Raw genomic sequence first — 18,179 nt, forward strand, 5'->3', positions numbered from 1 at the left:
CAACAAGCAGCGCGTCAGACAGGTACCGAAGCCCCCCTCTTTCTCCAAGAAGCGACGAGGCTGCTTGGAGTCGCCACATTGGGCCTTATTCTGGTTTTGCACTCGAGAGGAAAGAAACATTTGGTTCCTATTGTTCTCGTAGAAATTATTTTTCTCCAGTTGTACGTGTCACCGAGATCGACGACAACGCGCCAACGAAAAAGTCTCTTGGAGCCATCTACTAAACCGAACAGCAAGTCTGCCATTTTAAATGTTTACACTTGACGATAAAAGCTGTTGTCACTTGATCCACATAATCCTGTTTCTTTGCCCAAAGACGTCTACAAACTTTCTCCTAAGATGAAACAGCCCTTGTTGTCCGTGTGATGATTCATGTTTGCAATAACAATCAATGACCGGACGACGACATGGTGAATCGCGGCCCTTTTTGTCCAGCTTACTCCCGCACTTACATACGCGTCACGCACGTGGTCTGTTGTCCGCTGCCTGTCGTCTCAAACTTTCACCAACAGAGGGTGCTAACACACCGTGAAACAGCCGCGAAATCCCCATTCACATTTCCATGTATGCGAACATTACAGGCCGTGTCACCGCGATCGAGCAAAAGTTGGAGGCACATGTCACAGCCCGGGGCCATGTTTCATTTCCTTTCAAATTTTGACGACTCATTTTCTGTCTTTCATATTTGATCAAAATGTCTCATAATCTGATGTACATGCATATACATACGTACTGTATATTGAGATTAGTGCGCAAAATACGGCCTATTTTGGGACTAGTCAAGCATGGCAGCGAGCATCTGTCCAGCTGCAGAACAATACGCGCCCCCCCCCCCCCACGTCACTGTCCACACTGCAACAAACGAGAGGGAGGCAATCGCAGGGTTGATTTGATCGTTTTTATGACAGTAAAGCAAATTAAAACGTGCAAACCCAATTGGCCTTTCTCTGGAATCGATTCCAATCGGACTGGGAGAGGAGATGGGGGGGGGGGGGGGCGCAGAAGCCAGTTCATTTGTTGTACTTCCCGCGGGCGGCGTTGGGGTTGACTCTGCGCCGTCCGGCGCCGCAGTCGGCGTCCCGGAGCTTGAGGTTGGCGGCGCGGCTGTAGATGTCGTTCTGGCAGAAGGGCGACGCCCCGCCGGCCGCGTAGTCCGGGTCCCACGCGTCCGTCTTCTGCCGCGCCTTTCGGGACAGACGCTGCTGAGGGAAGCGCTGGTCCTCGCACACGTGCGGGTTCTGGCTGTGCTTGCCCCCCCGCGGCAGCGGCAAACTATACTGCGGACGCCGCAACAGCAAAAAAGCACAACAGCGACCACGACAACGCCGTTCGTTAGCTTAGCCGCGTCGCTCGGGCGGGCGGGTGGCTAGCTGTTTGCATGCGTTTTCAGGTTTCTTCTTCTTAATGCATGTTCTTCACCTTTGCACTTGCCTGTTCGCGTCTTTTTGTTTGTGCGTTTCCATGTGTGTGCCTTGCCTGCTTTTAGGTGTGTGTTTGTCCGGCAGGAGTGCCCGACGGTCGTTATAGCTCATGTGTGCGTGTATGGTCTCGCGCGCGCCTGTTTTCACAGACTTCCGTGTTTTCATGTGTATGATTTCACATGCCTGTCTCATCTTTCCCTGTGCGTGTTTTGTGTGTGTGTGTGTGTGTCCGTTTTTCTTTTACCCTGAGGCCGCGCGCGTTGAGCACTTTGGGGTTGCTGGAGAAGTGCATGCGCACGCGTCCGTCCTCGTCGACGCTGACGCTGACCTTCTTGAGCGTTCGGTTGCCACACTTGGGACAAAACTGTTTGCTCATGTTGCTCGTGGTCCTGCCGCAAAAACAACACGGGACGCTTTCAACAACATGTACTTCTTCCCGCCAGGCAAGCGTGCGCGTGCCTATGTACTCACGTGAAGCAGGCGTGACATCTAAGGAGGTAATTCCGAGCCTGCTTGATCAACATTCCGTTGACCGACACCACGTGGAGTCCCATCTGGATCAGAACGTTCTGCCCGCAACCGTCACGAGATGAATTGTCCGCATGGTGAGTCGCGTGAGTCAAATGAGTTACGCGGCGAGGCAAGTAGTGAGTCACCGAGTGAGTCATATGAGTTACACGCTGAGGCAAGTAGTGAGTCACCGAGTGAGTCATATGAGTTACACGCTGAGGCAAGTAGTGAGTCACAGAGTGAGTCAAATGAGTTACACGCTGATGCAAGTAATGAGTCACAGAGTGAGTCAAATGAGTTACACGCTGATGCAAGTAATGAGTCACAGAGTGAGTCAAATGAGTTACACGCTGATGCAAGTAATGAGTCACAGAGTGAGTCAAATGAGTTACACGCTGAGGCAAGTAGTGAGTCACAGAGTGAGTCAAATGAGTTACACGCTGATGCAAGTAATGAGTCACAGAGTGAGTCAAATGAGTTACACGCTGAGGCAAGTAGTGAGTCACAGAGTGAGTCAAATGAGTTACACGCTGAGGCAAGTAGTGAGTCACAGGGCGAGTCGTGGCAAATTGACACATGGTGAGTTGCATGATGAGCCACAGTGAAGTCCCGCAGTGAGCGGTGGCGAGTCGCATGCCAAGCCAGTAGAGTGGCACGACGGTGTGCTGGTTGTGTGCGGTTGCCGTGGTAACGCCGCTCACTCACCTGCATGGCAAAGTCTGTAGTCAAACATCCCACTTTGACCTGGGCAGCTGTCGTCCAGTCGGATGAGTCTATCTTCATCTGCCCGATGTTGCTGGGCGTGATCCAACCTCCTCCGTCGTCGTCGTCGTCGTCGTCGTCGTTGTCTTCGTCCTCCTCCTCCTCCTCCTCCTCCACCACCACCACCACCTCCTCCTCTTTCTCGTCCTCGTCCTCGTCCTTCCCAGCGACTTCCCGCACGCCATCTTCCTCCTGCGTCGACAAAGCATCAACGAGCCGCCCCAGCTAAGCGCTACGAGCTAAGCTAAGGGGCGTTGTAATGACCAGTAAAGCCAGCAGGTGGCGGTCAACGGGGGCCGGCGTTTGCCTCCAGAACAGGAAAGTGTTGAACTCGTCGTCGTCGGCTTCCGTGCCAGGCGGCGCCGCTGGCGGCGGCGGCGTGCTCCTCACTTCCTGTTTGCGTTCGGAATCCTGACAGAAGAAGAAGACGACGACGACGGCCACCGCGTAAGTGGCTCAGCTACTTCCTCAATTTACCATCTGAATTGGGGATGTGAGCACGCTCGTAAGCCACTTACTCGTGTATTCAATCAATTGCCCGTTTTTTTCGGGTTACAATTTTCAAGAAAGAACATTTGTCCCGGTGCCAAAACGTATCCATAAGAAAACAGGACTACATTACTAGATTACGCGTGGCATGGCGTAATCTAGTATTTGCCAAGTTATCTTGTCGCCGTCGTTCTGGTGCCATAATATTTTCGTTATGTTTGGAGTGTGAATGGCGCTCAGCGAGTGGAAAGCGGGCCAGAGATGACCTCTGACCTTGGAGGGGAAGTGGAATCCCGCCACGTTGACGGGCGTCTCCGGGTGGCGCCGCGTGTCGCTCACGTCCACCTGCAAACAACAAGCGGAAGGCCGCGCCGGCTGTGGGAGGGGCACGGAGGGCGGGGGCGGGGGCGGGGCGCGGTGGCTGGGGGTCAGACCTGAAGGCGGGGCTCCCTGCGCAGGTGCCCCGTCCCGACGTGTTCCTCCTCCAGCTGCAACGTCAGCGCCAGAACTTTGATGTCGGTGGACGACAGGCTGGGGTAATCTCCCGTCTTCTTGGAGAATTCCGTCACTGAGGGAGCGACAAAGGCGGCGGCGTTAGTCGGCGCAGAACGCCCGCCCCCCTCCCTCCCTCCCTCCCTCCCTCCCCCGCCGGCGCCGTTACCCAATCGGACGTGTTGGGCCGCCGGCTGTCGCAAGTTGAGCCTGTACGGGAGGAAGGCCAGACTCCTCCTGGTGGCTTTGTCCCGGATCTCGTCCACCACCTCCCTCAGCGTGTACACGTTCTTCCCGATGTCCTGAAACGCATCACCAAATGCCGCCTTTCAAGTTACGTGTCATCGCGTCGCTCCGCCCGGCTGTCGCTTCTCTCTCTCTCTCTCTCGCGCTCTTGTCGGTTTTTTGCATCACATCAACATGTATATATTTTTTATATAATCGTAGGTCTAGTAATTGCCAATTCTATTACATGGGATGAGATTCACCTACAGGAGGCTGCCGTGTCTCTCCGCCGCCACGCCTTTCTGCTACGGCTACCCGAAGGAGACCAACTTTGCCAAAGTCGTTCCTCGCCATCATGACTCCATGTGTAACAAATGCAACGCACTACTTCACTTGAGTGAAAGTCGTTTGTGATGACGTTTTGCTCGCACCTCTGCTCAATCGGTGGGAGGCTTGCGACGCGTGCTCTCTCCGAAGCACCCGTCCTGCGTGTGCTTCTAAACGCACGCGCTTCCAACTTAGGTCGAAGCATTCTATTAGTTCACCACTAGATGGCACTAAATTCGACAAAACATAGTCCCTTGAAAGTTTCTGAGCGCAAATGTTTTGAATATGTGTTTTTGTTTGGTGTTGAATCAAGAGCAAACTCGTAGGTAGAATTAATATGACACACATTTGAAGTTGTTTTGCTCGTTTCCATCGCACTGCTTTTACAGATTTTTTGGACTGACGTAGCATTACAGTACCAGTATCTTTGGACTTAGTGACAGCAACACTACATTAAATCTAGTAGCTGTGGTGTCACGTACTAGTTGCAAAGTAGCTTAGTACTAGTTAGAATAGTTGCGCCAACATGTGGCGGTTGTAAATGTGAACGCTATCACGCCGATATATCGCTAATTGTGACGTCATCTGCTTCGTGCGACCCAGGCGTATCTCCGCGGTGATAAATAAGATCGCATCCGGTCGTTGATGACCAATCAGATCGAGATCAGGCCAAGTTTGTAATCTGGAGGCTAATGAGAGTAAACGTCACCTGGAGAGGCGCTTTGTTCAAAAAAGCTCCCGCGTCCGCGACGACATGCTCCACTCCGGGCTGCGCCATCTTGGATCGATGACGTCCGAGGCACGTCCAATCGGAGAAGACCTTGCAACTTGTCGCAAGAACGATGACAATCGAGCGGCGTCGAAAGTGTTGAGGTTAAGGAAAACACAAATCTTGGATTGAAAAACATGCAGCAGCTAACATGCTGCAGCTAACCAGCACACTACTTTGAGACTCGTGTGTATCCAAGGGAGGGCGTGACGTCATGGGACGTATTTGTCACCTGACGGTTTGTTGACGTCCGGGTCCCTCCGACAAGATGGCGGCCCGCTGGAGCAGCGAGAATGTGGTGTTGGAATTTCGAGACGCGCAGGTGCGTTCGTTCGCTTCTTTTCTAGCTCCAACAAACTTTCGTACGTGCCGACCAAACAATTCGAAACGTTTGAGAAACTCCAGAGGTCAAAGTTCAATCAACGTGGGTTTCGCAGTCACTCGCGCATCGTTTGCACAATTCAGTTCCAGTTGACGAGTATTGCTGCACTACTGGACAGCATCCAGTGCTCAGCGACTCTTGCCGTACTTAGGGTATGCGTTTATGTCCAAAGCGCATACAGTATTTTCTTCCAAGCGGCTTGTTCGCTATCGTAGTAGAGGAGATCCAACCAGCGGAGACAAATTCCTTGTGCGTTCGAATATAACTTGTCAAACAGCACATTGTTTATGCTTTGCCACATTCTTTTTCATTTTTACAAGTAGCCTTTGTTCCACGTTGCACCATCGGACCACAAGAAAACTCCTACTTGTAAATGTACCTTTCACAGACAACGTCGATGAATTGCTTCTGGTTCGAAATTGGCAAAGTCTCACTGCAGGCTTCGATATTAACGATGGCCGGGCCGGCACGCTACCGTGTCGGCTTACTACGCAACTTTAGACGCCGGTCCGAATGGGTGAGTGCAGGGCTGTCTAAACCCGGTCCTTGTAGGCTGCCGTCCTGCATCACTCAGATGTCTCCCTCCTCCAACACACCTGACTCAAATGATCTGCACCGTTATCAGGCTTCTTCAGAGCTTGCCAATGAGCTCATCGTTTGAGTCAGGTGTGTTGCAACGGGGAAAGACTGAAAACAGGCAGGACAGCGGCACTCGCGGAACGGAGACGGACAGACGTAAGGCAAATTTCTAAGTACTCCCAAATGGCCCAAAAAGTGCATTTTTGCCTTTGGACGGAATCAATTCTATCACCGAACCCCAAAACAGGATGTCGAGATGACGCAAGGAAAAACCACGACCGCATGTCTGCATAGGTTCTCCTGGCCATGTTCGTTTCCCTCCTCGGGCCGGGCGGCTTCTTACTCATTTATACTGGACAGGGGGACAGAGTCTTTATGCGTTTTGTGTAGCGCTGCTTTACATTGCGCTTCTCCCTGGTTGGACACTCGGTGCGCCGTTTTTCGTTTTTCGGAGCTTCGTGCTCGAGTTTTGTCCCCGTGAAGAAAAAGGAGCGAGTCTGCGTTTTTGCAGTGATGTGAAGTGGCCAAAGCTCAAGTTTGTTTTGTTGGCTGCGGCGCCACAAGGGGGCATGAATGGAGGCTCCTCGCCAGTGCCCGTCAACAGGTTGTCATGTTGTGTTTGTGTTGCCAGGCGACCACCATGTCCGTGGACTGCCTGGGCTCGCACGCCGTGCTTTCAGGGTAAGTCGCCGGGCGTACGTCACGCTCGCTGTCTTGGCTAACGATCCCTCCCTCGGGGTTGGGCGACCGGAAGCACCCGTGGGGGGCCGCCCGTATCGGACCGTGCGCGTCCTAATCAGAGTGCTGGCAAAAAGGCACTTCTAAAGAAGGACAAAATGTGTGAACAGAACAGAGCGTCTTCAGATATTTCAAATACCAAATGCGGCAAAAAGATCCCCCCCCTCAACGACAAAAATGGAGACTTTTGAAATCGTACACCTCTCCTTTCTGTATCACACTTTCAGTTTGCTCGGTCACTGGAATTTGCCCTTTTCATTTTTCAACGGCATCTAATGTGACTGCAGACACTCGTCAGCCAGCCAGGAGGGAAAGACTGACGAGTTTCATCCTTGGAAAAAGACGTAGCAGACGTCAACATCGTTAGCTTGATGAGGATAGTTTGCCGGCGCTAGTAAGACACAAGTGTCATTTCTCATGCACCATCAAATGCTGCCTCCAGCGGCTGCGCTGTCGTGAGTCCACAACGTCAGTCACCGGGGCAGGCCGCGCCTTTCCGAGCCACACAAATCACAGGTGCTGCAGTGTCAAACGTGGAGACGGCTACCCCAAGTGACAAAAAAACCCAAAACAATACCTGCACCTCACTGCGCGCACATTTTCTCCTTTTGCTATCGTGATGCAAAATCCCTTGATGCGATTGCTGGAATAATCGACGGGATGATCGGTAGCATTCTCGATTCTAAGAATAGTGTTGACAAGCCTATGGGCGAGGTCAACGGCAGTGTGGGACCGGGGCAAAGCTCGGAGATGAATGTCGACTTGTGCGTGCGTCGCGAGGCCGTGAGAATAAGCGGCCGTGTTTTTGGGCTCGCCCGCCTGCCCGCCAGGCGGCGTTTCCTGTACGTGGTCAACCTGGAGGCGCCGTCGGAGCTGGCCAGGAAGATGTCCCGCCAGAGCAAGTGGGACGTGGGCACCGTCCAGTGGAACCCCCACCGCTCTCAAGCGCACGTCTTTGCCGCCTCGGTGCGTTTTCCCCGCCCGCAGCCCGACATCACTTCCCGTTGCCCGCTTTCACTCGCTCGCTCTCTGTGCGCTTTCCAGAGCAACCAGCGCGTGGACCTGTACTCGTGGAAGGACGGCGGAGGAAGCGTCCACACGTCGCTGCAAGGGCACACGCGAGTCATCAGGTGCGTGTGGCGTCGCGTAACATCCTGACGACGTCACGTGGCGAGCGGTGGCCTCATTGCGACGGCGTGCGACACGACGTGACGGCACGCGTGCTGCGACGCTGTCACCTCGCCTGACCTTGTGAGGTCGTCTCACTCGAGCAATCGCGACGTCACGTGATGTGACCTTGCGGAACGGTGCGGCCTGGCGCGGCCTGGCGCGGCGCGGCCTCTCCCGCGGCGCGGCCTCTCCCGCGGCGCATGTCTGCAGTTGACGTCGTGATGTAGCGTTGACGTTTGGCCTCGCCGTCACGTGACGGGTGTGCGTGTGCGCAGCGATCTGGACTGGTCGTGCTTCGAAGCGGAGTTCCTGGTCAGCAGCTCGGTGGACACGTACATGTACATCTGGGACGTCAGGTGAGAAGGACGCGCTAACTTCCTTAGCGTTAGCTCATGTCAGCTTTCTCTCCACAGAGACACGCGCAAACCCGCCGTGGCGCTGTCAGCTGTTGGTGAGTGCAAACAAACAAACAAACAAACAAGAGCAACCCGTTCCAACTGGCCCGCTCGTTTGATCGCTCAATGAGCCGCTCCGAAGAAAATGCGGCCGCAGCCAGCACACGAGCTAACACGTCACGAAGGCCTTTTTTCCACCTTTTCACGGGTTTGTCGCCGTCAGCCGGCGCGTCGCAGGTCAAGTGGAACCGCAGGAACCACAACGTGCTGGCGTCCAGTCACGACGGAGACGTGCGCATCTGGGACAGACGGGTGAGGACGGACGGACGAGCGAGCGTGCGCGACCAAGGCTTAGGAGCGCTTCGTCTTGACTGAAGCGGTGGCGCGTGCGTCTTTGCAGAAACCCAACACGGCCTGCGAATACGTGGCGGCGCACCTGTCCAAGATCCACGGGCTGGACTGGCACCCGGAGCACGAGTTCATCCTGGCCACCAGCAGCCAGGACAACTCTGTCAGGGTCAGACGCGCGCACACCACACACACACACACACGCGCGTGCGCTCGCGCACCATCCCCGTTCAATACATGTTGCGTGCGTGTGTGCAGTTTTGGGACTACCGGCAGCCCAGGAAGTACTTGAACATCCTGTCGTGTCAGGTTCCTGTGTGGAAGGCCCGATACACGGTCAGGACGCACGTCAGACCAGATCTGCAAAGGCCTCTGTCTGTTTGGTTCTTGAGTGCACAACTCTTCTTTCTTTAGTGTGGGTGTGTGTGGGTGTCTATGTGTTTAATGCGTGTGTGAGTTGAACTCTTTCAAAGGCAGCCATTAAAAAAAAAAAAAAAAAAATATATATATATATATATATATATATATATATATATATATATATATATATATATATATATATTTTTTTTTTTTTTAACACAGAAACAAGCAAATGAAAGCGTAGGCTGTCTTCTTTCATCACCCTCAACAACTTGCTTTCTTCCTCATTCCTTTTTGGGAGTAATCAGCAGTACAAGTTCCAACATGGCTTGGTTGGCACCAAATCAGCTTCTTTTTTTTTTTTTTTTTTAGCCCATAACGCAGAAAAGAAGCTTTTTGTGAAAAGATGTCTTTTCTGGCTACAGTGACTTGGATGCAAATCATTTCCGGAGCCCGCAAGCATCCAAACAATCCCAGGCACCAACGGCAATCATGAAAATGTCCTTTGGGTGGCCGCTGTGTAACAGCTTTACATTTGACCAACTTTACAAACTCTTTGCATGTCATTGAGTAGTAGCCGTATTTAGTAGTGTGTGCGCGCACATCTCAGCACATTGCGTCATCACTTCTTTTTCTAAGTTGAAATCATCTCGGTCTGTTTTGTGACACTCTTTGAAGGAGGTGCTATGTGCCAAACATTTCCAAAGATCCGCCGTGTTCGCAAGCGTCCACATAGTTGAGATACACGCTGATCTCATCCAAAGGAGATGCGACGTTGCCATCTGCTGGCCATAGTTAGTGGTTTTTGTTTGTGTGTTTGCTTTTAACTGTCAGCAACCAGAGCTGGCCAAACCTTTTCTCTGCCCCCCAAATATATTTGACATCATTTCATGTCGATGGCGCTCAAAGAGTTCATCTGCATGTGTGTGATTGTCTTAGGCTTTAATGTGTGTGAGTGTCAGCGTGTAGCGTGTTGACTTTTGTGTGTGTTTATGTGCGCGTGCGTGCGTTTCAGCCCTTCTCCAACGGGCTGGTGACGGTGATGGTTCCTCAGCTGCGGCGTGAGAACAGTCTGCTGCTGTGGTCCACGCTGGACCTCAACAGTCCCGTGCACGCCTTTGTGGGTCACGACGACGTGGTGCTCGAGTTCCAGTGGAGGCCGCAGAAGGAAGGTCAAGGTCGCGCGCGCGCGCACACACACACGCCGCCCTTCCTGTCTCCAGCCACGTTGACGCCTTCCGGCAGGTTTCGCGGAGTCGCTTTTGAGAGCGACGGCAATGGAGCGGACCCCAAAATTGTGTCGCGAGGTCTTACAGTCACTAAATGGCGTTCCAAATTTCCAAACGGAACTCAGCATCTGACAATGCGCATCAACAATTGTGGCCACAGAGGGAAAATGAACCTGCGTCGGTGTAAAAAGCAGGACTGAAGAGGATTTGAAAGAAACTAGTAGGAGGAGCTTGAAAGGCCTCCTGTGCCCTGGCTCCCTTTCTCATTTTTTACAGTGTGCCGCCATCTAGTGGCTGACATTGGAATCGCACCCCAAATGACTGCCGCTGTGGCCTTAGCACAGGCCCCTGCGCTCTGCTTTGACCGCTAGGCACTTGCATGTTGTTCTTGGCAAGATCGGATGGCAACCGACCGGCAATCAAGCGTCCGAGCAGGAAGGCGCGAACAGCCGAGGCTGCGGCGACAGGAAGACAACAGGACGCCACACACCTATGGCGCTTTGTTTTTTTGTTTTTTCCCACTTTGTTTCTCCTGAAAGCTGATCGGTGGACGGGTGTCCTGCTTTGTGTGTCAGGTTGTAAAGACTTCCAGCTGGTGACGTGGTCCAGAGATCAGACGCTGAGGATCTGGAGGGTGGACCCGCAGCTGCAGAAGGTTGGCCTTGAGCCGCTCGCCGTCGTCGCCGTGACGACTTCTCACCGCGGTTGTCGTCGCCGCCGCAGCTGTGCGTCAGCGACCTGGCGGACGAGCTGATGGACGGCGTGTCTGCCGTCATGGAGACGGACAAGGCGTCCAACGATTCGGAAGGCCAGCACGCCAGGATTCCCGCCGGGCCTCATCTGCACGCCGGCGCGCGTACGTCCCGTCCGCTCGCGTCGCTTTGCGCATGTTGGGCAAAAAGGGGCGTGGCCTCCCTCCTTCCTCTCAAGCTTTGCACCTCGGGAGCCAGCGGCTCAATCTTCAGCAAAGTGAAAGCGTTGGTCGGTGCGTTGAATGATGAATCGTTGACGCTGAAGTCTGACGCTACGGATACTTTGAGCCCGCGTCGCTGCTAGACAACAAACGTCAGACGTCTGCAACCTTTCCGCGAGAGAGGACATTTTGTGACAAATGTTGTTCAGGTCGCGTAATCCGCAAGCTCACTTTCAAGGTCACCATGAACGAAGGCGGCGGTTTTGTGAAGATGGAGCCGCCGGCTCCCGAGAGGGAGGCGGCCACGCCCCAAAATGTCCAAGTTGGGCGGGCCGCTCGACCTCCCAAGTGGCTCCACGAGAAGTCCCAAGTTGAAGGCTTGACGCCCGCGCTCCGTCCCCAGATCAAGACGGCGTCTCGGGTCCGGGCGGCGGGCAGGACTCGGCCTCTTCCGGTCTGGCTCAGACGCTGCAGCAGGAATTCTCTCTGGTCAACCTGCAGATCAGGAACGTCAACGTGGAGGTGAGGCGCGGCGGCGGCGGCGGCGGGTAGCGCCCCCTGGTGGGTCCTTACTGGCCTTTGTTCCCATTTTGTGGAGATGGACGCGGTGAACTGCAGCTGCGTGGTGTCGGCTCACTTCGGGACTCATCAGGTCCGCCTGCTCATCAAGTTCCCGGGACAATATCCCAACAACAGCGCCCCCACCTTTCAGTTCATCTCCCCGACCAGCATCTCTGCCGCCATGAAGACAAAGATCCACAAAGTAGAACGCGCTCCTGAAGGCGCCGCGCCGCGCCGCGCCGTCCTCTCACGTCTTCACGTGTGTCTTGTCTTTCAGATCCTGACAGACGTGTCCCTGCAGAAGGTGAAGAGGAACCAGAACTGCCTAGAACCTTGCGTCCGGAAGCTGGTGTCCTGTCTGGAGTCGGACGTGGTGAGAAGACGCTAATTGTCTTAGCTCGCCGCCGCCGTGCTAGCGACCGGGGCTGCAGGAAGCAAAGTGGGAACGGATGATCCGGATCGGAAAGGAGCTTGTGCATAGTCTATGTCGTCCTGGCAGGAGGACAGCCCGTCCTCGGGACCTTTCGTGCTGTCCAATCCCGTGGCTCCGACGCTGCAGGCCTTCCCGCGAGTCATCAACACCTACGGCTCCTACCAGGTAAGCCGCTCGGCCCAAATACGCGGCGGGGCGGGGCGGGGCGGGGGGTGGGCTGGGCTGGGGTGGTCGTGGGATGACCGCGACGGGCGGAAAGAAACGCGCGCGCGCGCCCCGGCCCGGTCCGAGAAAAAGGCTGGCGTGCGTTTTTTCTCCTGCGACCATAAGCGGGCGTTGTGGTGACGTTGAGACCGGGGAAAAAGCAGGATGCGCCAGCCACCCGCAGGCCGCTGCCGCAAACACGCGCATGGCCTGTCTGTTTCCCCACTTTGCAGGACGCCAACATTCCCTTCCCGCGCACGTCGGGGGCTCGCTTCTGCGGCACCGGCTGTCTGGTTTACTTCACCCGGCCCATCAGCATGCACCGCGTGGCCCCGCCCACCGAGCCCACGCCCAGGTAGCGCCTTTGCCGCGCACCTGCGCCGCGCGCCCTCCCTGAACGTCTGCTTGCTTTCAGGTCGCTGTCGGCTCTGTCGGCCTACCACAGCGGCGTCTTGACGCCCATGAAGATTCGCTCCGAGTCGCAGAACACGCTGCGACTTTACAGCGGCAGCCCCACTCGAGCCGACAAAGACACCGTGTCCATCTCCTCCTTCTACTACAAAGAACGGGTGACGCACACCAGCGAGGCGAACGTCAAGTGGTCACAAGGTTGCCGCCGCCGCCGCCGCCGTCTTTCTCAAGCCCGCGTGTGTGCGTCCTGCAGAAATCGCGGCGCTTCAAGAGCAAAAGGGACGGCGCCGACTGCGGCGGCCGCTCCATCAAGTTGGCGGGGAAGGTCATCATCCAGGAGATCTCCTGCCTGCTTCCCGTCCACAAAGTTCTGGGAGAGAATTACATGTCAGTGGGCGGAGCCCCAGCGCAAGTCACGTGGCATCCGGTCGCCCCGCCTCACATGCGAGGCGCCCTCCCGGTGGCCGGATGCTTTTCCGGCAAATGCTTGCTCGGGCTGGGCGACGATTCAATACCGACGGATATTGACACCCGATCGGTATCGACAAATGAGAACAAATCAGGAAGCCGACGCCGACCTCAGCCTTGCGCGCACTGTTGCCGGACGTTGGATCGGTGCCGCGATCGCAAAGAGCCTCGGGGACATTTGGAGCGCGCCGAGCCTCCCCGCCAAGCGGCCAAGAAGATGTCGTGGCGGCCGCAAGCAAATCAAATATTTTAAGCTTACCTTTAAACAGTGAACGACTACACTGTTGAAAAGTAAGATTTTCTTAATTGAATTGATTGATTTTTTTTTTTTTTTTTTTTTCATTATGCATAGACTGATATGGAAAATATATGTAGTGATTCAAAAGCATTTTGTTTCATAAAACGTTTATTGCATCTTTTTCAGCAGTTAATTTGACTTTTTCACATTTGTCATTCGGGGTTACGTAATACATATTTTAAATGAAATGACCTCGTCCTTTCCCAAAAAATACAACCCCGTGTCCGTCAACATCTACTGATATGAAATGCTTGTATCACCAATATCGCCCAGCCCAAGCAGATCGGATTTCAAAGTCACTCTGCTGTCGTGAGTCCGAGGCGGGGGGGATATTCCGTCCATTGTTGAATCCAATTTGCTGAATGCTCTCAGCCCGACGTAGGCGACTGTCACGTGGCTCGCGATGTGACGTTGGCCGCTTGCTCTTGTTCTCAGCTTCAACATGCGTGACACCAAGGACACGTGTCAGAAGAACGCCGCCGCCGCGCTGGCCGCCGGCCGCCGGGACGTGGCCAAGGTACGTGACTGGGCCGCGCCCGCCCGCCGCCAGCGACGGGCTAAATATGTGCGCGCGCGCCTTCAGGTGTGGGCTCTGGCCTCGGCGGCCACCGGTCGGGGCCTGAGTCCCGACTCGGACCCGGACGCCGACGCGCCCTGGGCCAGTCATCCGTTTGGACGCCGCCTGCTGGAGACGCTGTGAGTTGCCACCGCGGCGGCGCTGACGTTACGGTCACATGGGAATATGCTGGCGTCAGCTAAATGTAGCGGCGGGTGTGGCCGTTCCCTCCCCCAGCGTGGAGCACTACAGTCACATGAGCGACGTGCAGACGCTCGCCATGCTGTGCAGCGTCTTCACCGACTCGGGCGCCAACCCCAGCCTGACGCACGCCGCGCCGCAGTCCCGCCAAGCGCGTTACGTAAGCGCCGACACGCCCACTTCGTTTCATGTCACAACATGTCGTCAGTCAGTCATAGTATAGGCAGCGGGAATGCATGTGTAGGGTGACCAAATGTCCTCTTTTGGCAGGACAACGCCACATTTTTACACCCTGTCGGGTTTTTTTTTTTTTTAATTGCTTTCCCCTGGAACGATTGCCATGTGTTTCATTTAAAATTGCAGCGGGATACGGTACCGCATGTATGCTCTCATCTAACCGTCACCAACACCAAAGAACTCACTTATCTAACTCCCTTACACAAAGACATTCGTGTTTTTCCGCATGAAAAAATGTTTCTTTCCTTAGAATATAAAGATGTCATTTCTCGAGGTACACGTTGGATATCGCAATAATATCGATATTGCAATTTTCCAATATTGTAACGACCAGTCATCTGTTTTCTGAAGCTGAGCCATGTTGGGTCGTCAGCAGAGCCCCCGGGGCGCGAGTGCGATGTCATTTTCAGTCCACAGAAGTGACAAAATGGCCGCCCCCTGACATAAGGCTCAAAACGGCTGCATCGTCATCAGAATTGTTGAAAGAAATGTGTTTGGGTGGACTTCTCCCTTAAATATTCTCATGGTGTCCCCTGGCTAAAGGCTTTGTTGGGTGACACTTGAACAGTTGTCAACAATTCAATCCACTCACGCTACTCCCACCGCTCGCTAAGTGGATGCGGAAGGCAAATTAGCCAGCCAATGAGCTTGGAACAATGTTGATGAATTATGAAGCCTCTGCCGTTTGCACGGAGGCCGTTTTGTTTTTTGGTCACATGATGTAGTCAGCGGAAGTTTCGCGCGCTCACGGGCGGCCGAAAGCACGGGTCACAGCAAGTGATCACGTCCCGTGGCGTTTGTTCAGCCCTGCCCCAGCGAGTCGGCGCCGGCGTTCGGGTGTCGGGACCCCCCGGAACAGACCAACGCCCGCAGCGAGTCCCCCGAAGACGCTCGCCACGGCAGCCAGGGACACGCCGACCTGCGGGAGCGCGAGCAGCACGACACCAACAAAAGGTGAGACCCGAAAAAAAGCAACACAAAATGAAAATCAAGGGGGCACCCCCACTTAGGATGCCACTAACGCCGCCGCCGCCGTCACTTCTTGCAGACTTTTGGACCCGACCAACACGCCGCAGTTTGACGACTTCAAGAAATGCTACGCGGAAATTCTGTACCGCTGGGACCTCCGAGACAAGCGGGCCGACGTGCTGAAGTTTGCTTCGTGTCCGCCCGAGCCGCACCAAGGCGTGGGTACGTCGCCGCGCTGGCTCGCGTGACCGTTTTCATGACCGCGCTAACCTCTTTAGCTGTCGGCACTCTCTGTGCTAGCTTCCCGTTTGGCCTCCGCGCTCACTCTCTCTACGACTTTAGCGCTAACTTCCCGATCGACTCGGGTTGTGACTTTCCTTCTGGCTTCTGTGCCTTGCGCTTACAGAGTTGTGCGTGTTGTGCTGCCACTGCGGCAGTCCCAGTCGCGGCACTCAGTGCGCGGCCTGCAAGCGCCTGAGCTTCCAGTGCGTGGTGTGTCACGTGGCCGTGCGAGGCTCCTCCCACTTCTGCCTCAGCTGCGGCCACGGCGGCCACACGGCTCACATGATGGAGTGGTTCCGGAACCAGGAGCAGTGCCCGGCCGGCTGCGGGTGCCGCTGTCTGCAGCAGAGCAACTTCTGACGGCCGGCGCGTGACCGGCGCGTGACCGGGCGCCCGGCCAGTCGCGTGTCCTGCCGCAAGAAACGCCAGCCCGGCATTGAAGAGTGGCCGAGTTCATCCGCCGGCCAATGCCATGTGATGATGTCCCGAGTCGGAAACACACGAAGCCCAAGGTTAACGTGCCATACACACCTTGACAATAAAACATTTGTACGAAACGTATATCATTTGAAATGTCTTGATCAACCAACGTAAGCCGTCAACATCCCTCGGTAGCGATCGGGGACTGAGTGAACGGTGGGCAAGGCGGCGACTGCGTCGGCAGTCCTTCCTCATTTCCCGGCGCCAACCGCCGACCGCTAGCTAGGCCTTTTTAGATCGTTTAACCTCGGTTAAACGGACCGCAAAGTTCTGGCGATGGCACTTTGGCACGGAAGCTTCAAAACGCGCTTGCATCTCCATAGAAGCGGCGCTTGGAAGTTTACTTGGAGTGGCGTTACCAAACGGCAGCGACTGCGTCTTGGCCTGAATGAGCCACCTGACCGCTCGGCGCTCCAATCCAATCGGACGACAATGTGCTCGGTCCACCGAGCGCGCTGCTGCGCCCTAGTGGTCCGATTTTCCGCTGCTCGATAACAACGGCAGCTTCCTTCCTTCCTCCCGCGTCTTGCGTGCTCACTCGGGAGAGCGTTCGGCTTGTAGCGCTAACTTCCTGGGCTCGAGTCCCGTCATGTTTTTTTTTTTCTCTCTCTTGGCTTAGGATAACCTTCAGCCATCCATCCAATCATCCTCTGAGCCACTCATCCTCACTCCTCTCATGTCTTTCAAATACTCCACATTTTCATGCACTCCAGCATCATCTGTTCCTTTTGAGGGATTATTTTACAAATAGTGAATAGTTGTGAGCAAAAAAAACCTGTTCATTTCGGTGTGGGGCCAAAAAATGATTAGTTACCAGTACCACATATTTGCCAGTTACAAAGGCACACACAAACTATGACAAATGTTCCCAGAAGTGTTTGTCTACTAACACAATACACACATTCATCAGTCTTTATCTGTAAAAAAAATGAATTTTGCATTCCGTTTATGTGCGTGCACGCGTGTACGATTTCAAAGCATCCATCCAGTGGAAGTATATCTGTGCCATTGGAGTTTGAACTCAAATTTTTTAAAAACGTTTTTTTATTTGCATCGAAAATCCCCAACGTTGCATTTTTCAGCATCGAAATTCCACATGTATAAAAAAAATCAACATCTCAAAATATTTAAGTTGGAAAATATTGAATATTGAAAAAATATCAGTTTAAAAAAATTCAAGTCTCAAACAAAACAGTCTAGAAAAATAAATTCAGATGCCAAAAAATTCGGAAACAACATCCGGGTACCCGAGGAGAAGCAATCGATCCCCGTCCAACCAATCAGGTTTTGCTCCGCTGGTCATGTGACTCCGACACGGAAGAAGAGGTCGGATCATGTCCCCCAACGCCAGTGATTGTGCCGCGGTGACTTTGTTTACTCTATTTGCCTATAGTGTTCATAAAATTGAGTAACAGTTACTTGACACGGCGAGCTTCAAAGCAAGAAAGTGTTTTTTAATCTCTCAATCCAAATCTGTCATTGCAAATTCAACAAACATTTCTCAAGGAAATATCAACATTCAAAAACGGAGTCCAACCCAAACATCTGAAAACAAAACTACATTAATATCATGTCAAGGGCTGTTTGGTTTCGACCCCCACAAGTTCAGGATTTTGTGTCTTATAAATCAGAGTTACGTAACTACGCTGCTCTGCTAGAATACTGCTTAAAAAAAGGCCTAGTGTTTTAAAAGACGACCCACATCTGGCATATAGGACTTCGCCAGTGACCTGGACGGGAAAGAACTGCTTTGTTTTGGTCTGCCAAATGGTACAAAAGTCAAACGATGCAGGCTGTAAGAAGATGATCACGTTGAAACATGCATGAAACTACTGAACTTGTTTTATTTTCTTGTGTGGCATGCTTCCAGTCCATTCAAGCCTAGTCAAAAAAAGTTGGATATCTTCTTATAACGACAAATTTCACATTCTAACGTGTTACCCAACTTTTTTCTATGGAAAAAAAATACA

The 18,179-nt window shown here is 53.7% G+C and overlaps 2 protein-coding genes across 3 annotated transcripts; one reads left to right on the plus strand and one right to left on the minus strand.

The window, feature by feature from the left end:
* Positions 1 to 879: 879 nt before the first annotated feature.
* On the minus strand, positions 880 to 5,971 carry nob1 (NIN1 (RPN12) binding protein 1 homolog). The gene is made up of 10 exons (XM_086026481.1): positions 5,228 to 5,971; positions 4,936 to 5,053; positions 3,844 to 3,976; positions 3,617 to 3,750; positions 3,456 to 3,527; positions 2,958 to 3,104; positions 2,637 to 2,885; positions 1,893 to 1,990; positions 1,666 to 1,810; positions 880 to 1,277 (listed from the first exon to the last, which is right to left on the minus strand). Exons 2-10 carry the CDS (start codon positions 5,002 to 5,004, stop codon positions 1,011 to 1,013), a joined length of 1,314 nt encoding a protein of 437 aa, XP_085882607.1. The 5' UTR covers positions 5,005 to 5,053; positions 5,228 to 5,971; the 3' UTR covers positions 880 to 1,010.
* Positions 5,047 to 16,290, plus strand: wdr59 (WD repeat domain 59). 2 transcript variants are annotated; one of them, XM_086026479.1, is made up of 25 exons: positions 5,048 to 5,317; positions 6,588 to 6,637; positions 7,525 to 7,660; positions 7,739 to 7,824; positions 8,140 to 8,220; positions 8,278 to 8,315; positions 8,483 to 8,571; positions 8,660 to 8,776; positions 8,866 to 8,943; positions 9,983 to 10,139; positions 10,772 to 10,851; positions 10,920 to 11,052; positions 11,513 to 11,631; positions 11,708 to 11,872; positions 11,948 to 12,043; positions 12,170 to 12,268; positions 12,541 to 12,662; positions 12,723 to 12,876; positions 12,972 to 13,105; positions 13,920 to 14,001; positions 14,068 to 14,180; positions 14,278 to 14,401; positions 15,284 to 15,432; positions 15,527 to 15,669; positions 15,854 to 16,290. In XM_086026479.1, the coding sequence occupies exons 1-25, from the start codon at positions 5,264 to 5,266 to the stop codon at positions 16,087 to 16,089; spliced, it is 2,835 nt and encodes a 944-aa protein (XP_085882605.1). In that variant the 5' UTR covers positions 5,048 to 5,263; the 3' UTR covers positions 16,090 to 16,290. The 2 variants fall into 2 exon arrangements, with proteins under 2 accessions (XP_085882606.1, XP_085882605.1); XM_086026480.1 differs by lacking the exon at positions 8,866 to 8,943 and having other exon boundaries at positions 5,047 to 5,317.
* The last annotated feature ends 1,889 nt before the right edge of the window (positions 16,291 to 18,179 follow it).

Source organism: Filicampus tigris, chromosome 3 (genome assembly GCF_054856515.1).
Source record: "Filicampus tigris isolate MCC_2025a chromosome 3, RoL_Ftig_1.0, whole genome shotgun sequence".
In the NCBI taxonomy this organism is placed as follows: Eukaryota; Metazoa; Chordata; class Actinopteri; order Syngnathiformes; family Syngnathidae; genus Filicampus; species Filicampus tigris.

Excerpts from the sequence above, each read along its gene's own strand:
- nob1 (XM_086026481.1), bottom strand. The coding sequence starts at position 5,004 with ATGGCGCAGCCCGGAGTGGAGCATGTCGTCGCGGACGCGGGAGCTTTT. Across the intron at positions 3,105-3,455 it reads GATTCCACTTCCCCTCCAAG|GATTCCGAACGCAAACAGGA; the intron begins GTCAGAGGTCAT and ends TTCTTCTGTCAG. Across the intron at positions 1,811-1,892 it reads AGATGTCACGCCTGCTTCAC|GACCACGAGCAACATGAGCA; the intron begins GTGAGTACATAG and ends TTTTTGCGGCAG.
- wdr59 (XM_086026479.1), top strand. The coding sequence starts at position 5,264 with ATGGCGGCCCGCTGGAGCAGCGAGAATGTGGTGTTGGAATTTCGAGAC. Across the intron at positions 7,825-8,139 it reads GGGCACACGCGAGTCATCAG|CGATCTGGACTGGTCGTGCT; the intron begins GTGCGTGTGGCG and ends GCGTGTGCGCAG. Across the intron at positions 14,002-14,067 it reads GCCGCCGGGACGTGGCCAAG|GTGTGGGCTCTGGCCTCGGC; the intron begins GTACGTGACTGG and ends GCGCGCCTTCAG.